Below are 18,850 nucleotides of genomic sequence, written 5' to 3' on the forward strand. Positions count from 1 at the left end.
CAATTACTTCAAAGGCATATTCACATGCAGCCAAATGGAGTCACATTTGATCATGAATTTTTATTTTTTTTGCTGTTGCAAGAATTATAATATCTGTTTGTTACTAAGTACGGATAATTGGTATTTACGTATTGATGTGTGTGCATGTTTGTGCTACTTGAAAGAATATTCTGCTGTGCTCAGTGTTGTTGTCCCTTGTAATACCAATTTGTCAATAGAATAAAATCAAACCATTGTTTAATTTAATTTCATATGAATATATTTTATTAGTAAAAGACATTTCTCTGTTAGGCTCTCCCTAACGTTTAGTTACTATTGCAGATTTATCTGATGTAAACATAAATTGCAATATAAAGTCCATGCATTTTCATTCAAATAATTCTTTTAATAGCATCATACATCCTGAAAACCTAGAACCCTACGATACAATTGATGTGTGCTTAATTGGCAGTGATGTCGCATTGCAAAACACAACTAAAATATTCTTATATTATGTTAAATATTAAATTCCATGTTACTTTTGAAAACGTAACAGTAAAAAAATAATGTTATAATACAACAACAGTGTGCTTTCTCTGCATTGCTGAATGTTTGATTGTTACTCAAGGCCACATGTATTGTACATTACTTCTGTAACATGACAGGAAGCAACTTCCCATGAAGGAAATATTTCTGTTGAAGTTTCTTCTTGGAAATTATGATGTCAGGCAAATGTTCATTTCCTCAAGGGAAACCGTTGAAAATCTCAAACGCTTCGCCTCCTACCATTTTGTATTATTTTGAGTACATTGGAAAGGTCAAAACTTTGTGAAATGACTTCAAAAAGGCTGGAATCGTTTTCTATGCCAGTCACAAATTCATCCAAAGTTAGTTCACCTAAAAAGTAAAAAAGGATTGTTGAGTCAAAATAAAAATCCATTCCTTTTTCTACATTTCTTTACAATTTAAGTAAATTAACAATAAACATGCCATCAGAACATACTTTTAACTGAAATGATTGCTTTACTTTACTTCCTAAACATTATAAAAGCAACTGCTATAGTCATTAATCAAATAATTTTTCTTTGCTACTGAATCAGGATTTGTGGCCCAGTTATTAAGAAAGTCGCCCTAAATAATGTCTTGCATGGTGATCATCAAAACGTGCACAATCTGTTGTCTCCATAATGAAAGATGTTGTGCTGGAACGGGATTTTAAGTGGCTGCCCCTTTGTGGCTCACATTTCCGCCCTCTCCAACAATCAGCCACACACTCTCATCCCAGTCTCCCAGCAGTGCATTAACTGGACACTGATTCAAAAAAGACAGAAAGCAGGTTGAGTTTCAAAGGGCGGGTATAGATTCCCTCTATATTACAGACCAATTATTTTGGCTGATGGAAGGCTAGCACCAATCAGCATAAAACTGTAAATGTGTAGTACTCGTTCAGAATTGTAAAGAATTTTACATTCTTAATGACTAAACCATTAGGAAAAAACATCAGGCAAAGCAGGCAGTTTGGAATATAGGGCCTATGTGCCACTCAACCCGCCCCACCCATATGTTACCTGTAGTAACATGCCAAAAGCTGCAACGGATACAGCCCGGGTGAATGTATGCTTTTGGAATAGCTGGCTCAAGGAAAATACCTCCATAGGTTGACCAGCAAGTCACAGCTCATTCAACTGGTCACTAGGCAGATCCCCTATTAACTAATGATCAGGATCATCCTCTATGGAAGGGGTAGTCATAGCTCGCCCTACGTGTATGTAGTGCTATTTCTTCAGAGCTCGATTGTCTTGTATTGCTGTGAAAAAAAACACCTCTCCTCTCCCCTTCTAAGTAAAATAGAAACAGCTGGGTATGTAATAAATAAATATGTATAGATCCGTGAAGCACTGGTGGTTGCAGATTCGCAAACCTGGTCACCGGGGTTGCCGTAGTCTGGTGTCTCCACTTCAATGCCTCTAAATCCAAGGAGCTCCACAATGTAAAGTAAAGATTGGAACCAACACTCAGGGCCCGATTCCGATGTCCGACGGACCTGAGTCCGTCCAACATTGGTCAGGAACTGTAACCGACTGACCTCCTGTCTTTGGCTACAGAGCTGCAAGTAGGATGCAACCTAACCTTGTTTCATTGCAATCCTATAGTTAACAATGGGAACATGCATTCCGAATGGAATGCATGCTCGCATTATTAACTGCAGATGTGCAGATCATCCCTGCACCCTGTGACAGGCCACTCACTCCCATGGGGGCCCTACTGTGGGTTCCCAAAAACAGTTTCCTACTGCCTTTTTGTGCCGGTTAGACCGGCACAAAAAGGCAGTTGAAACTGCCATCGTACTCTCTTGGCCAGAAAGAGGCAGCCGGGGGAGAACTGAAGGGTTTCTGGATGGCCGATGGGCTCTCCGACACCGTAGTAAGCCATCCGGAAAACGGACTTGGATTCCTTTGCGACCGAGCCCATCAGCATGGTCAACCAGGAGGGCTTCTACCGATGGTTGTATCCCTTCCTGCCCGCATCAGAATTGGGCCCTCAGTGTCAGTGAAGTTTCAAATCTATGTGTTTTGGATGGCAACCAGCCTTGAACATGATGTCAGATGCCATCTTGTGTCAACAAGTATAATCATGTGAAATGTGCAAACACGAAAAATATAGAAGACATATTATAATAGTCACCATGTTGTACAATAGAAAACCAATATATTGTGGCAAACTTTTCTGAGAAAAATCAGTTCTACCCTTGGGGAAGCAAATCACCAATACATCTTCCGAGAGTCTATCTGCAATCTTTAAGTATTAATTTCTTCATAATTTTGATGCAGGAGTTTAAAAAATGTCATGTACATCTCATTCTAATATTATAAAAGAGACAACATTTCCACCCAGAGAAGTCTCCACAGCATTACATTTACACTGTGCATAAATTGACCCCCTCCCACAATACAACTCAAGCATTTAATAACAATTATAAAAAATGTTTTTTCAAAACACAAACAATTTCAAGAGAGGACCTATTTTAGTGGTGCTGGACCACCATTATCAAAACACACACACACATATATATATAGAATTAAATATATATTTATATATGTTGACTGAAAAAACATAGGTTTTACAGACATTATAGTTAGTAATTAGCATTTAAAAAACCTTAGAAATTCACTGAAAAAAACATAGGTTTCAGGGACGTTATAGTTACTTAGAGCTTTCACTCTACAAAACTATAGAAATTCCCCTGAGCTAACTATAACTCACGCCCCCGCAATGCACTGCTGATGACGTCACATATTACATCATTCATTACATGGTCAGTGACATCACTGATGACATCTCGAATGACATCACTGATGACATCATCCAGTGACTATGTGTTTCTATAAAATGTAAATAAGTTTTATATGTATGTGCCAAGGTGTATTGAACAATGAATGGGTGTATACGACTTAGGATGCATGATTAAGTAGGTGTGCGACTGATTGTATAAGTGAGTGATTAAATATGTCTTCATTAATACATGTGTTACCAATTGATACAGACATTCACACAGTTTAGGTTGTCAGTTGGTGTGTAAGCACTTGCATTGTTTGGTTAGCAAACTAAATGAGGATCTATATTAGCTATTGCTTGCTTGTCTGAGTATCTGTATTGGCACCTGAGTGTCTGTATGGGTGGGTGAAGGGTATGACTCTGTGCATAGATAAGTAAGTGGATAATTCACTGTGTATATGTGTTCAAATCTGTATCTCTGAAGGGCTATGGCTAGGTGAGTGTGTGTATGAGTGCCTTGGTGAGTGAATGGATGCCTCAGCAGTATATGTGTGAGTAACTGCATATGTAAAAGGCAGTATATATCAGTGTTGGAGTATATAAATGAGTATATCTAAGACTGAGTTATTGTGAGAGTGCCTGCATGGACCAGTGGGGGCTTGTATCAGTTATTGTATTAGACGGTAAGTATGTGTTAGTATATATTTAAATAAGTAAGGTAGTATGTGTATAACTGTACAGGTGAGTACATGAAAGTGTGATTGATTATTTCCATGACTGACAAGGTGTGTGATTAAATCTAATAATGAGAGACGGTGTGTGAGTGTCTGTATAGATATGTGACTGCATATGATAATGCTGTATTGATTGCTGACTATATGTATGAGTGACTGTATGGGTGAATGAGTGGATGTGTGTGTAGAACTAAAAATTAGTGAGTGGATATGTACTAACTGTTATTAGTGTGCTAATGGTTTAGAAAAATATGGTCTATATTTTACAGTGGGTGTATCAAGTGATATATTAGGGTCTGATAAGGTGCATCAGATTTTCATGTGGATGATGTCATCAGTGATGTAATTTGAGATGTCATCAGTGATGTCATCAGTGATGTCACTGACCACATCATGAATGATGTAATAGGTGACGTCATCAGCAGTGCATTGCGGTGGCGCGAGTTATAGTTAGTTCAGCTAACTATAACAGGGGAATTGCTATCATTTTGTTTGAGTGAAATCTCCAACTAACTATAACTTCCCTGAAACCTATTTTTTTTCAGTGAAATTCTAAGGTTTTTAAATGCTAATTCCTAACTATAACGTCTGTAAACCCTATGTTTTTTTTCAGTGAATTTTAAAAGATTTTTCAAATGCTAATTTCTAATTATAATGTTCATTAAACATATCTTTTTTTCTGTTTTTTTTTAATTATCATCCCATTCTCAATCTGGTGAAAACTGCAAATCTCACCACTCTTCCATCGATACCTTCCGCCAATAAAATCGCCACAAACCAGAGCCACAACTAACGTTAATGATATACAAACTAGGAGTTCCCGTGCAAATTACAGTAACAGTAACTACCGATGGTTGTATCCATTCCTGCCCGCATTGGAAGTAACAAATTAATAACAATCTTTAACTGATGTAAGGAGTTCAACTATCTACTGCGTGAATTACACCCAACTCACAGCCACATCTAAAGAGCAACACGTGATAGAGGTACTGATCATCCAGCTCCGACACCCAAAAAGGCCAAAACACACAGCACCATCATCACCAGAAGCTCTTCCCCAGACCACCCCGCTACTACTACTGAGGCAGCACAAAACAGGACAACAGACCTTCCCAAAATACCATATCCCCTCATTCGCACAATAGTTTAATGTTGGGAGATGTGACAACCAAGTATGTGTGAAGGAGGCAAGTCGTCCATCAATAATAATGCACACAATCCCAAGTGTAACGCTGATGTGCTGCACAGACCTCACTATGCAAAGCACAAACCTCTCCATGTGGAGATATACTATTGATACTTGTAGTGTAGTGCACAGTGGACGCAACCATGTTACCTAAGGCAGTGGGGAAGATCTCAGTCATGTAGCTGAGTTGTTGTCCCCCTGGTAGCGGAAGCGGAGTGGGCTGGTCCAACGTATGCCACTCCAGCGTAGGAGTATGAATAAATAGGCCAGGCCCTTGGCGTGGTTCACTTGTGGGAAGACCAGCGAGTCTGCAGAGCTGCGGCTCTCAACCTGGCACGTGGCTGCCGCCATGACCCCGGGCCTCCTCCACACAAGCCCCCTGCAAACCCAGTGCCACAGCACCGCAGACTTATGTCTGTGCCGACTACTGCCTTCGATCAACACTGCGGACAGCAGGGTTCACAAATTGAATTCAGCCATGATTTATTAATTACACAAAGAACTGTTCTCTATGTCCTCGGATTTTGTCAAGAAGAAGTGACAAAAATAATTCCTTGATGTGTATGCTAACTACTTCCTTTCGATCTACACTGCGGACAGCATTGAATTCATCCTTGATTTATTAATTGCAGAGAGAATTGTACTCTATGTCCTCGGATTTTGTCAAGAAGAAGTGACAAAAAGCATTCCTCAATATCTATGCTAACTACTGCCTTCGGTCTACACTGCGGACAGCAGGGTTCACAACTTGAATTCAGCCTTGATTTATTAATTGCAGAGAACTGTACTCTATGTCCTCGGGTTTTGTCAAGAAGAAGTGACAAAAAGCATCCTCGATGTCTATGCCAACTACTGACTTCGATCTACGCTGTGGACAGCAGGGTTCACAACTTGAATCCAGCCTTAATGCATTAATTGCACAGAGAATTGTGCTCTATGTCCTCGGATTTTGTCAAGAAGTGACAAAAAGCATTCCTCAATGTCTACGCTAACTATTGCCTTCGATCTATACTGCAGACAGCAGGGTTCACAATTTTAATTCAGCCTTGATGTATTAATTGCACAGAGAACTGTACTCTATGTCCTCGGATTTTGTCAAGAAGAAGTGAAAAAAAGAATGTCTTGATGTCTATGCTAACTACTTCCTTTCGATCTACACTGCGGACAGCATTGAATTCAGCCTTGATTTTTTTAGTTGCAGAGAGAATTGTCCTCGGATTTTGTCAAGAAGAAGTTACAAAAAGCATTCCTCGATGTCTATTCTAACTATTGCCTTCAATCTACACTGCGGACAGTAGGGCTCACAATTCAGATGCAGTGGCGCTGGAACCACGCCTCATCGCACGATGCGCACACGCTGTGTAATTCAGGTGCTACTAACTCACTGCACCATAAATCATCACCACGTGACTTTATCAAAGCAAGACATTGCTCCCAGTGCAGCCTGCCGGGACCACGTATCATCGCAGAGTATGCACACGCCGAACACTCCAGGTGCCACTAACTGTGCAGCTCAATGCCACGTGTCTCTGCGCCCATCATGACCGCTGCGTGCGCCCTACACTGGGCTTACATAGTTCACAATTCAAGATTAGTAGCTATGTAAATTATGTAAGGGACTATAATGGGTTAAGAAGACCAATCTGCGCAGCTCAAGTCAGCATCACCTGCCTGTAGGCCTTTCCTGACCGCTGCCTCCGGCCAACACTGTGGGAGACCGGTGACAAGTGTTGCCAACTAACCCTGTTCAACACAAGCCGATCCCACATGTGTGACATTGTCCTGATTCCTGAATGGCAGCGACCGCAACCGCATGGCAGTGACCACAGCACCAGACACCCTTTTATCAGTAAAGGATATTTGCATATGGAAAGCCAGCGACACGTGGTGCCAGTAAACCTGTACTACGCAGGCGGTGGGGCCACCAACGTATGCACGTGGCTGTGGGTCCTTGCTCACCGCTACCTCTGACCTACACTGTGGAAGTCCCTTGACACATGGAGCCACTAACCGTCTTCAACACAGGCGTACATGTGTAACTGTGTCCTGAGTCCTAAATAGCAGTGACCCCAAGTCCATGAGTCAACCACAGCACCAGACTCCCTTCAATCAGTGAGACATATTGCCATATGGAAGGCTGGCGACACGTGCTGCCACTAACTCTGTTCAACACAAGCCGATCCCACATGTGTAACTGTGTCCTGAGTCCTGAATGGCAGCGACCCCAACTTCTTTGCAGCGACCACAGCACCAGACTCCCTTCGATCAGTGAGGGATACTTGCATATGCAACGGCAGTGACAAATGGTGCCACTTACTCTCTTTAACACAACCTGATCCCAAATGTGTAACTGTCGTGAGTCCTGAATTACACTGACTCCAAGTCCGTGGCAGCGACCACAGCACCACACTCCCTTTGATCAATGAGGCATATTTCGATATGCAAGGCCGGCAACACGTAGTCCCACTAACCCTCTTTAACACCAGCTGTTCCCACATGTGTAACTGAGTCCTGAATGTCAGTGACCCCAACTTCGTGGCCACGACCACAGCACCTCACTCACTTCAATTAGCAAGGAGTATTTACAGATTGAAGTCTGTCAACAATTAGTGCCACTGAGCCTGCACTACGTATGCACAAGGCAGTAGGCCCTTCCTCATCGCTACCTCTGACCTACACTACGGTCAGCAGGCCTCACAATTCAGATACAGTCCCGATTCCACATGACGCAGTCCAGTAGGCAAGACACATTGCTCCCAGTGCGACCCCTCCACATCAAGTATCATCACAGGCTCATACACTCTCAATGCTTCAGGTACCAGTAACCCTATTTAACACAAACAAATCCCACATGTCTAACTGTGTCCTGAGTCCTGAAAGGCAGTGACCCCAACATCGTGGCAGCGACCACAGCACCAGACTCCCTTCAGTAGTATGTGTTGTTGTTTTCTTTAAATACATTTTTTATACATAAATCTATACACGAGTAAGATTTTTCTTTGTCCAACCGCACAGGGATACTTCTGGGCCCAAGACGGTTGTTGCAAGTAAGTTGGTAATGTTGGAAGAGGGTACGTTACCTGCTAATATAGGGAGAGGGAGCCTAAAAGGGGTATCACTCACAGAAAGAACTCCGATATGTTTTCACCAATGCCTCGGACAGATGCCAGCTGACGGACTGAATCACAAAATGTTTTTTCAATACTTATGTAGTGTGAGTTATGAACAGTTCAGACCCAGGCTTGCAGAGGGACAGCTGCGGCCTGTCCGCTCGACTTCCAGATGCAGTACTACGAACCGTCTGCGTCATTGTGTCTGTCCCTGCCCTGTTCCGTCATATGCCACGCCACTCCGATTTTAGTCCAACGTTGGCCCCACATAGCCACCTGTCGCAGGCGTACTCGCTGTTGGTGTCCAGGTCAGTGTTCTAGTTCTCAACATCTCACTGCCACTCCCTGAGGGCAAGCTTGCACACACAACACACTCATCCGACACATGCGGCACAGGGCATGTGACCACGCAAATATAATAGATCGACAACGTCACATCCTTTATTGTCGGTGATGACTAGCTGGCGAATGCTTCACGGGTCTCAACTATAAAAAGTACACAAAAAGTTGCACATAAGGTCGCATCCTCAGGTATGGCTGTCAACGGCCTACCATTTCCTTGGCACTTCAGACGCATAGGGTTAGTGCCACCGCAAACTCATGTGGCCATCAGGAGCCTACCACCACATGCCACGAACTTGAGTTCCACATGCTTAGCGGCACCAAACCCTGAGGTGCTCTTCCCCATTGAAAACTCAGGACTCAGCAAGATGTGTAAGATATGCCGGGCCGCAGAGAAGCTCAAGTGGTCTCCACCATTCAGGACTCAGCGACATCTGTCAGATCCGCGAAGAAGCTGATGTCTTCGCCGCTATTCACGACTCAGCGACATCTTCAAGATCCGCACACAATGTGATGTGGTCTCTGCCATTCAAGACTCAGGACTCAGCAACACATCTGGGATCGGTGGGGTTTTGACGGGCATATGCAGTCCGCCCACTGCTGCACACTCCGATGGCACCAGATAATTTGATAATCGATGCGCAGAGGTGACAGTCTCTCTCTCTCTCTCTCTCTCTCTCTCTCTCTCTCTTTCTCACTTCCCTCTCTTCTCTCTCTCTCTCTCTCTCTCTCTCACTTCCCTCTCTTCTCTCTCTCTCTCTCTCACTCCCTTCATTCCTTTCCTTCTGTCTCTCTCTCCCTTCTCCTTTTCTAACTCCTTTTCTTTAGTTCCCCCTCTTTTTCTCTATGGCTTGTTTTTCCTTCTCCGTTTCTCTCTCGCAGTCTTTTGATATGCACATTACACACGTCCTTATTTTGTGCTTTATTTTCCAAGCTCTGTCGACGACATTCATGGTCCCCACAGGAATCTTCCACCCTGTTGTTTTCTATTATATTTGTTAAATTTGATTTATTAAAATTTGAAAATAGTTTATGGTTTATGTATGTTTCTAAAAAAATTAAGTTTGACCAAAAAAACTTACAAACCTTTTTTGTTGTTTTCTTAACTGTTGTGTGACTCTTTCTTGTTGTTATTACTGTTATTTGCGGGTATCCACCATGGTGTTAACTTTTGGAGCACTTATCGCGGCAATACTGTTGATCTCTGCAGTTTGCACCAACTTTTTAATACTGTGTTAGATTTATCTCAACTTTAGTTGCATTAAAGTGCTAATAAGGAAATGGAGAGTAGCCGTTCCCGTGCAAAAAGACAAGAGGTGCACCTTTGCAATTAATTCTAAATACTAAAATCCTGTACTGAATTGCACTGAGGTAGTGCCTGCACTTAAAGTATACACACAAAATCAATGAAGAAATCTCATTGTATTTATATTGATTAGGATTAGTGCTTCAGGTGCTGGATCTTGACGGAATACACTGCCCAGTCCATATATTGTTCTGCACACGATGTAATGACATCACAACTTTCACAACTGCAATGCGAAATTAATTGCACCAATAACCCACGTTACCACCAGGAATTTTACACCTGCTTTCTGTTGATGTTAAGCAGGATGACTACCTGCACCATGAAAAGAAACACAGTGAAGAGACACACCAGAACACTCACAGGTGCCATAGAGTAAATGAGCACGATACAGGGATACCCATGAGGGCCACAAGACTCATTGCAACAACAACAGGAGGGACCACCAACGCCCCCCAAACCCGCATCTGAGCAAGTGTGTCCATTTGGTCATTGTGTTAGCATGATAAGCAAATGCCCTGCAACATCACAGTGTGCTGTCTTCAGCAGACGTTACCATGCCACCTCAGCATTACCAGTGACCCTGGACATGTAGCTACGCACGCATCCTCCTGCAAGCAAAACACAGGTGTGCTGGTCCGGCCTACACAGGTCAGAGCAGGGGTGTGCCTATCCGGCAAGTAAAACGAGGTGTCTCGAACATGTCCCTGTGCAGGAAGTGCGGTAAGTGTGTTTCTATGTTCTGCTGTGGCCTGCCACAAGGGCCGCAGCAGACGATGTTGTAAAGTGGCATACACCACCACCAAACGGCACTCTCATGGTGTACTTCGAATGCCACAGGACATGCTGTAATACGCATTACAATGCTGTGCTGTACAAGTATACGTGATGCAACAGCGCACTGTTCAAAAGGGTAGAGGCTCGTGGGAGGGAGGAGCAGCTGTTTGGCAATCTAACACACAGTTAACCCACCCATGTGCCACGTGCTGGCCATTTCATCCATGACGACCCTAGTCGCACACATCCCACAACACCCACGACCGGCCTTTTTATACATCCTGTATGAATGCAGTGTGGTTTTCACTTCTATGCTCGTTCAGTGGTGTGACGTTGCCAGGTTGTGTGACTTATGCTCCTTGTTGGTGCGTTTCATTTTGACCATTGTTTCTTAAAACTTGTGCTGTATTTGATTGTACATGTGTGCCATTGTGCCCATCTCCCCCCGTGATGCTTTTTCCTCTTCCTGGTGCTGTTGTTTCTATAATTTTGCTCTTCCTCACATAAATACATGTAAAGAACAAATTAGAATAGTTCCCTGATTCTTTTAGGTTTCAAAACTTGTCTCTATAACTGTCTTTCTAATTTTCCATATACACAGTTTTTTTAATATTCAAGGACACATACAAGTCAGAAGTGCAAGGTATTCTATCAACGCACCTTCTAGAACATTCTACAACATGTGCAGGTTAAAAGTTCAGCAATTTTTTTAAACCCAACGATATTTTTCTGCAACATATTCTTTAACATTTAACGACACCTGCAGGTTACAAGTTCACGATTGTTTTAAGTTCAAACACTGCATTCCAAATGCAAGTAGCAGGTGTGGTTGAGTTGAGAAAATGTTATCCTACAATATGTACTCCACGTTCAAACTGTTTTTCTTAACCAATCACAAAGATGCTTTTCCAAAAAACAAATGTAGACCCTACTTTAAAAAACAATGCATTTCATCTCCCAATCAGGTATAGTTTTGTATGTGAAAAAAAATTGTTCCCTATCTTTAAACATATCTCTTATTCTACGAAGGAATTGCATGAACTACAGACATCTTTTCATACCTTCCAGCCACACCTTAAAAATGCTAGTGTGGGTTGTAGGACATAGCTATGTTTTCTGGTGCAAGAGTTATGCAGAACAGAGATGTATTGACGTAGACCTTGGTTTACAAAATGTGGACATTAAATGGTTTGGACAGAGAGAATTGAAGTAGCACCAATTGTTGTCTTTAGTTAAAACCTGTTGGCATCTCCAACACTCTGACCTCATGATTGTGTACTGTGGTGGAAACGACCTAGGCAGATTGACTGGGGTAGGTTTGGAAATGCTTATGAAGGACACCTTTGGACAATTGATGTTACTTTTACCTCAAACTGTCTTTGTATATTACAATATATGCCAAAGACAGAAGTGGAAATGGTCCAAACAATTTTGTCCTCAGATTGAAAAATCTCGGAAGAAAGTCAACAGAGCTGTGCCTGCATACCTCAGAGACCACAAAATGTTGTCCATCTACAATAACAACAACATACGTTGTGATATGGCGGATATCTACAGAAGTAATGTAGTACACTTCACAGATCAGGGAAACCGAGTTTTCCTGAATAACTTGAAGCTGTGCATCCACATTTATATGTAGCTCCAACTAATTATATGTTTCAGTGAGCAAAGTGGGGACTTGATCGACATTAGGATCTCACAGCACGTATGCAGCCGCACATAATTTTTTTTATTTTTTATTTTTGTTCCAGTTGAACAATTTTTGTTACCTGTTTACTGTTTTTGTTTGAAGAAAAATCCCCCAAAAATATAAAATTGTTAAAAAACTAAAAAAAAACTAAATTAAAAAGACAAAAAAACAGTTCTTTTCAGAACTAACCTCACTTCTCAAAGAAGAGCTATATCTTTTATATACTGTGTCATACTTTTTTGAATGAAAGTGTAGTGTATAAATAAATGACTGAAATGACTGAGTGAAAAGGAAGAAAGGACTGATGGAATGAGTGAGGGAAGGGTAGTATGGTGAGTGAGAAAAGGGGAGTCAAAGAGTGAATGAAACAAGGGGACTAAGGGTAGGGGAGTGAGGTAAGTGGAGAGAAAGAGTAAAGGGAGGGCAGTAAGGAAAGAAAAGTGAGAGACGAGGAGTGAGAAAAGGGGAGCATGGAACAGAGACAGAGAAGGGGAGTAAGAGATGGAAAGGGAGAAGTAGAGCAGAGTGAAGGGAGTGAAGGTAAGAGAAGTGGAGTCACGGTGAGGGAAGAGGTATGAGGGTGAGGGAAGGGGGTAATGGAAACTGAGAGATGGGGAGTGAGGGAGAGAGAAGTGGAGTGAGGGGATGGAGGTACTTAGAAAAGGGGAGTGAGAGAAGGGGAGTAAAGAATGGAGTGACAGAAGGAGAGCGAGGGGGAGTGAGGAAAAGGGAACAGGAAAGCGAAAGGGTGAAAAATACAGATAGGAGGAAGTGGAGTGGGGAAGGGTAGTGACGGTGAGTGAAGGACAGTGACACTTAGGGAAGGTGTATGAGGGTGAGGGAAGGGGAATGAGAGAGAAGGAAGGAGATTAAGAGAGAGGAAAAGGGACAGGGATAAAGTAGGAGTGAAGGAAAAAGAAAGAGAGAGACAGGAAGGGTGAGGGAGAGAGAGAGAGAGAGAGGGAGAGAGAGAGAGAGAGAGAGGGAGAGCAAGTGACTGAGAGGGAGTAAGGCGGTTACACTGAGTGAGAAAGAGGGAGAGAGGCAGAGAGAAATAGAGTGAATGAGAGTGGGGGAGTAAAAGAACTTCATCATCTGACTCAGATGTGAAGTTTGTTGAAGAGCAGCCATGTGGTAAGAAGTCCAAGGAGATAGAATGAAGTGCAGAGGGAGAAAGGTAGTGATGGTGAGTGAACAACAGTGACAGTTAGGGAAGTAGTTTGAGGAAGAGGAAAGATGAGTGAGGGAGAAAAAAGAAAATTAAGACACAGGGAAAGTGAGTGAGGAATAGAAGAGTAGTGATAGAAATAGAGAGGATAGGAGTTTAAGGATGAGGAAGAGAGAAGGACAGAGTGAGAGAGAGGGAGAGCAAAGAACCGAGAAGGAGTGAGCCAGTGAGACTGAGTGACACAGAGGGAAACAAGAAGAGAAAAATGGATGAAAAAAAAGTGAGGGAAGGAATAAGTGAAGGGGAGTAAGTGAGATGGAGTGAGGGACTGAGGAAAGGGGAGTGAGGGTAGGTGACTGAGGGAAAGGTACTGAGGGTGAGTGAAAGGCAGTAAAAGGGGTATGAGGGTGACAAAAGGGAATGAGAGACACAGAAGGAGATTAAGAGAGAGGAAAGAGGACTGAGGGATAAAGTAGAAGAGAGAAAGAGAAGAGAAAGGAAAAAGAAGTAAGCGAGAGAGAAGGATTTATAGAAAGAGAGTGAAAAGAAAAGGAAGACTGGTGGAGAGAGTAAAACAGAGAAACAGAGGGAGAGTGACGGACTGTGAGGGAGTAAATCAGTTATAGTGACTGACACAGAGGAACAGACTTGGAGACGGATGGAAGAAAGGGCAGTGAGCGAAAGGGAGGGACAAAGTGAAAGAAGTGAAGTGAGTGAAGGTCACTGAGGGATGATGTGAAGGAAAGAGAGTAAGGGGGCAGTGAGCAGAGACTAATCAATACAACAAGACAAGGGTAATGATGGAGGAAGATAGAAAAGACAATTGAGGGACAGAGAGGGGAAAGAGGGAGTTGGACAAGATGAGTGAGGGTGAAGGAAGAGTACTGATCGTGAGAGAAGGAGTGTAAAGGTGAATGAAGGGGAGTAAGTAGAATGAGGGAAGAGGAGTAGGATGAGGAAAGGTAAAGGAGTAAGAGAGAGATTAAAGAATAGGAAAGAGAAAAAGAGAAGTAAGAGAGTGAAGTTAAAGTATTTTCTATTTGTCATACTTACCTTATAAATAATGACAACGTAATAGAATATTTTTATATAAATATAGTATCTGTGGAAGACAAGAAAACAATGAGTTATAATATATATTTCATAATACAAAAGTAAGTAGAATTGAAAAAAGCAGAAAGGGAAAGAAATAAAGGGTGAGGGAGAAACACAGAGGGAGAGAGTGAGAGAGAAAGATAGAGAGAGGAAGTGACTGACACGAAATGAAGTGGTTAGACTGAGTGGGACAGAGGGAGAGAGGGAGAGAGAAATGGAGTGAAAGGAGTGAGAGACAAGGGTAGTGATGGAGGAAGATAGAAGAGACAAGTGAGGGACAAACAGGGGAAAGAGGGAGTTGGACAAGATGAGTGAGTGTGAAGGAAGAGTACTTATGGTGAGAGAAGGAGTGTAATGGTGAATGAAGGGGAGTAAGTAGAATGAGGGAAGAGGAATAAGATGAGGAAAGGTAAAGGAGTAAGAGAGAGATTAAAGAAAGGATAGAGAGAAAGAGAAGTAAGAAAGTGATGAAAATGTATTTTTTGTTTGTCGTACTTACCTTATAAATATAATATCTGTGGAAGAGAATAAACAATTGAGTTATAATATATATTTCACAATACAAAATACAAAATAATTCGTACAATATGTTATATGTTTTATTTTGCTGTTCTCAGAATATATTGCATTTCACTAAAAACAGTGAGTTCAATACTACTCATCATATGACAGCGGGCAAAAAAAAACCACAATCAAAAAGATTGTGTTTAAAAGACCCATACAACGCCTCAATAAATAATGTAAAATATGGAAAAAAACATATCTTAAATGTTTTCTTCCAAACACCAATTTCTTACGTAAATATAAACAATCACAAAGTAATAAAACATTATTACTTCTTTGTTATACTCTCAAAGTAAACTTATGTAGAAACATATATTAACAATGTTTACCCAAAATACTCATTTTTGATTGATAGACTTTTCCACATGGCCAAATAGTATATGGAAAGTCCTTTGTTTGGAAGTCATGTGGTATGCTGATGGCACTCTGCTCATCCTTTATCTTAGCAAAGAGCTGTATACCATTAAAAGAAACTTATTTAAGAGAATCAAAAATGTCAACAACATCTACAAGAACTATAACTAGTCTAAAACACCTCTGTCTTACTCATGATCAACATTTCCTGTAATACTCATATCACTCACTATGTGATACACTTACACTACCTCTATGACAAGTACAAGTTTTTTTTAATCTTGAGCACCCTCACTCACAAAGTAATTCTCAACAGCTGACTAACCTTCTTTAACAGCACTAATCTTCCTAGGCCAATTATTTTCTCTAAAATTTGGGTTGTAGAAACACTAGGTAAGAATTTGGTAATTCAAAAGGCAAACGTTGTTTAAAAGTCAATAGAGTATCATTACAATGAGTCCAGCCTTTTGGACATTTTAAATAAGTTGTGTAATGTCCTGATGTTGTAGAAGGACCATCATGGAAAATAATTGCTACAGTTACAAAAGTTCTTCCTGAAATTGATAATTGAGAAGCCACACATTTTTTAATTAAAGTTGTCAATTTTGTGCCATCAGGTCTACATCGTTGGAGCATTAAAATTACATACTGTCCATATCTTTGTATAAATAATGTTGATAACATTTGAGAGTTACATTGGGTAGAGACCATGTTTTGATTTGCTTCTCTAACTAGCGTATTAAAAGACACTCATTTGCAGTCTGGTAACGTCAAATATATAAATCTTTCAGTGTTTATTTTAGTACTACTTGAAAACGAACAATTGTCACAGTCATGTTGCCATTTATAAGAAAGGCAAAAAGATTTTCAATATCTATACCTTCATCTTGCAATACAACAAGCATATACAGTAGAAATTCCTGACAATCTTGCTGAATATTCTGTGTAAAATAATTTAGACCAGAACATATGTCTAAAACATTTTGAATATCAGAAACACTTTCTATTTTTGTTTTATCACTGCTACATTTCTCAAAGACAGAATTCAACAAACAACAAAATATTTGATCCCGATTTTCAACAATCGGTTGTTGTAAAGTTTGAAGAAAAACAACAACATTAATCACAACATTAGCATAGCAGTTGACATCAGAACTGTTTTCAAACTGAAATCAAACAATCTCTTCAATACTATCCTTTTTATTTTTGCTTACAATTACTGGTTCATCTACTTTTTTTCTTTTCTCTACAACTTCACTACCATTTTTTTCATATCTTCTTTTTCGACCTACCACACGCTTCTCAAATAAAGGATATTGAGGTAAATTTGGAGCATATTCTCTTCTTAACCTATTATACTCTTTCACACAATTTAGATCTGCACTAATCTTTGTCTCATCAAAATCAATCAAGTATAATCCAGATAAAGTTCTGACTCGAGATAAAGCAACATATGCCATACCCTCCTTGAACACAGTACTTCCAATCTTCACCATAGCACTATCTACACTTAAACCTTGAGATTTATGAATAGTTACCGCATATGCCAAACAAACAGGAAACTGTTTTCGGCGGACATATTATTCTTTTACAAGCAAAAATCGAGTCGAACAACGACTCAATTGTTGTACTTAAATTTCATCAAATTTGATTAAAAAAAATTAAATGTCATCTCTATTTGGATAATTCACAAAATCAACAACATGACCCATTGCTCCATTTACTAAACCTCTTTCCACATGTAAATTACGTCGTAAAATTATCCGACAATTTAAACATGCATATAGATTCTTTTCTAAACCAGCTGTTTTAGATATTGATTTGTCTAAAGAATCCAATTTTGACTTCAATTTTTCTGACAAAATAATAGTTGCTCCTTCCTGCTCTATTCTATCAATAGCTTCCAGTTTTATAATTTCTTGATTTTCTAACTTTAACATTTTTTCATTGAAGATTGAACATTATTGCAGAGTTGGCATCAAGCATATCACTGATTTCTATTCTGCAATTTTTCTATATATATTCTCTGCACCAACATTTTCATTTGGAAACAAATTTGAAAGTAATCGTGCCTGTAAAGCTTCTTTGCCATGTTCACTCACTTTTCCAATTCTTATATCTTGAAGAATACTTTTATAATCAGCATCCTTTGCTTGTTGCATATTTTGAATGAGTTCTGAATATTCGAAAAATGACCAAATATTTACATTTCGAATGCTTCCCAGGCACTTTCTGGTATCTTCATATGTAACGGTTTTAAACACTGGTTGTCCTTTCACAGGAGTTAGCTGTAGTAGATCTCCAAAAACAATGACATATTTGTCTCCAAATAACACATCATGCTCTGTTTTAAGAATTTGTTGCATTCTTAAATGCACAAAGGCAAGCATTAAATTTGATAGCATGCTTACCTCATCAATAATGAGAAGTTTCATTTTTTTCAGGACTCTGGAAACTTCACAAGCTTCTCCAGATAGCTTGTGGTATTCCAATTTATTTTCGTGCTCTACTGGCAGCATCAGTAAACGATGTAAAGTAATCCCTTTAATGTTATGTGCTGCCAACCCAGTTGGAGCTGTAACAACACAAGAGAGTGACGACTCTGTTCTTTTCTGTAGATAAGTTGCAATTGCTTTAATTAGAAAACTTTTCCCAGTTCCTGCTTCTCCACTCACGTACAGTGGGACAGGTTTAAATGACGTACATGGGCACTCTCTTTTCTCATGACATAAACCGTGCTCAATCTGCTCTGTCACTTTATCGTATATTTGTTTTTGCTCAACATTTAGCTGTTTTTCCAATTCTTGTAAGTTTATTACATCCTCCTGATCTTGTTCCATTGCTCTTTCCACCTCACCCATGGCAGTGGCTGCTTCATTTCGGATAATTGGTCCTCCTAGTGGATCCTGACTCAACGAAGCAGAACTTTGACTATCTTGAGAACTGTCTTTAGCAATCTCTGCTGCAATTGTAGCTTCTTGCTGTATTTCCTCGTTCAACATTTTCAGATAATTAGTGAAAACAGGACATTCTATAGCATTTTTGGTTGCGTTTAATGAATCTTCATAACTGAGAAAATATCCAAGTAGTTCCTCTTCTGTACGCCATGGCTTAAAGAGTTGCAAAAGAGCTAAATAGTAAAATTCCCTTTTGTCAGGAGTTTCGCAACTCAGTTTTCGGTGATTAATCAAATGTCCTTTTCTTTGTTTCACCAGACATCCTTCAGATCCAATCACAGCATATACACCTTTATTGATATCTTCTGTAAT

The 18,850-nt window shown here is 40.5% G+C and overlaps 1 protein-coding gene across 1 annotated transcript in view; it reads right to left on the reverse strand.

Annotated features, from left to right (window-relative positions):
- Positions 1–302: 302 nt before the first annotated feature.
- GUCA1C (guanylate cyclase activator 1C) overlaps positions 303–18,850 on the reverse strand; it is a 485,830-nt gene continuing 467,282 nt past the window's right edge. Inside the window, exon 4 of the mRNA XM_078656103.1 lies at positions 303–876. Within this exon, the coding sequence (XP_078512229.1) occupies positions 746–876 (131 nt within the window). The 3' untranslated portion in view covers positions 303–745. The remainder of the gene's footprint in view (positions 877–18,850) is intronic.

This window comes from Lissotriton helveticus, chromosome 8 (assembly GCF_964261635.1).
Source record: "Lissotriton helveticus chromosome 8, aLisHel1.1, whole genome shotgun sequence".
In the NCBI taxonomy this organism is placed as follows: domain Eukaryota; kingdom Metazoa; phylum Chordata; class Amphibia; order Caudata; family Salamandridae; genus Lissotriton; species Lissotriton helveticus.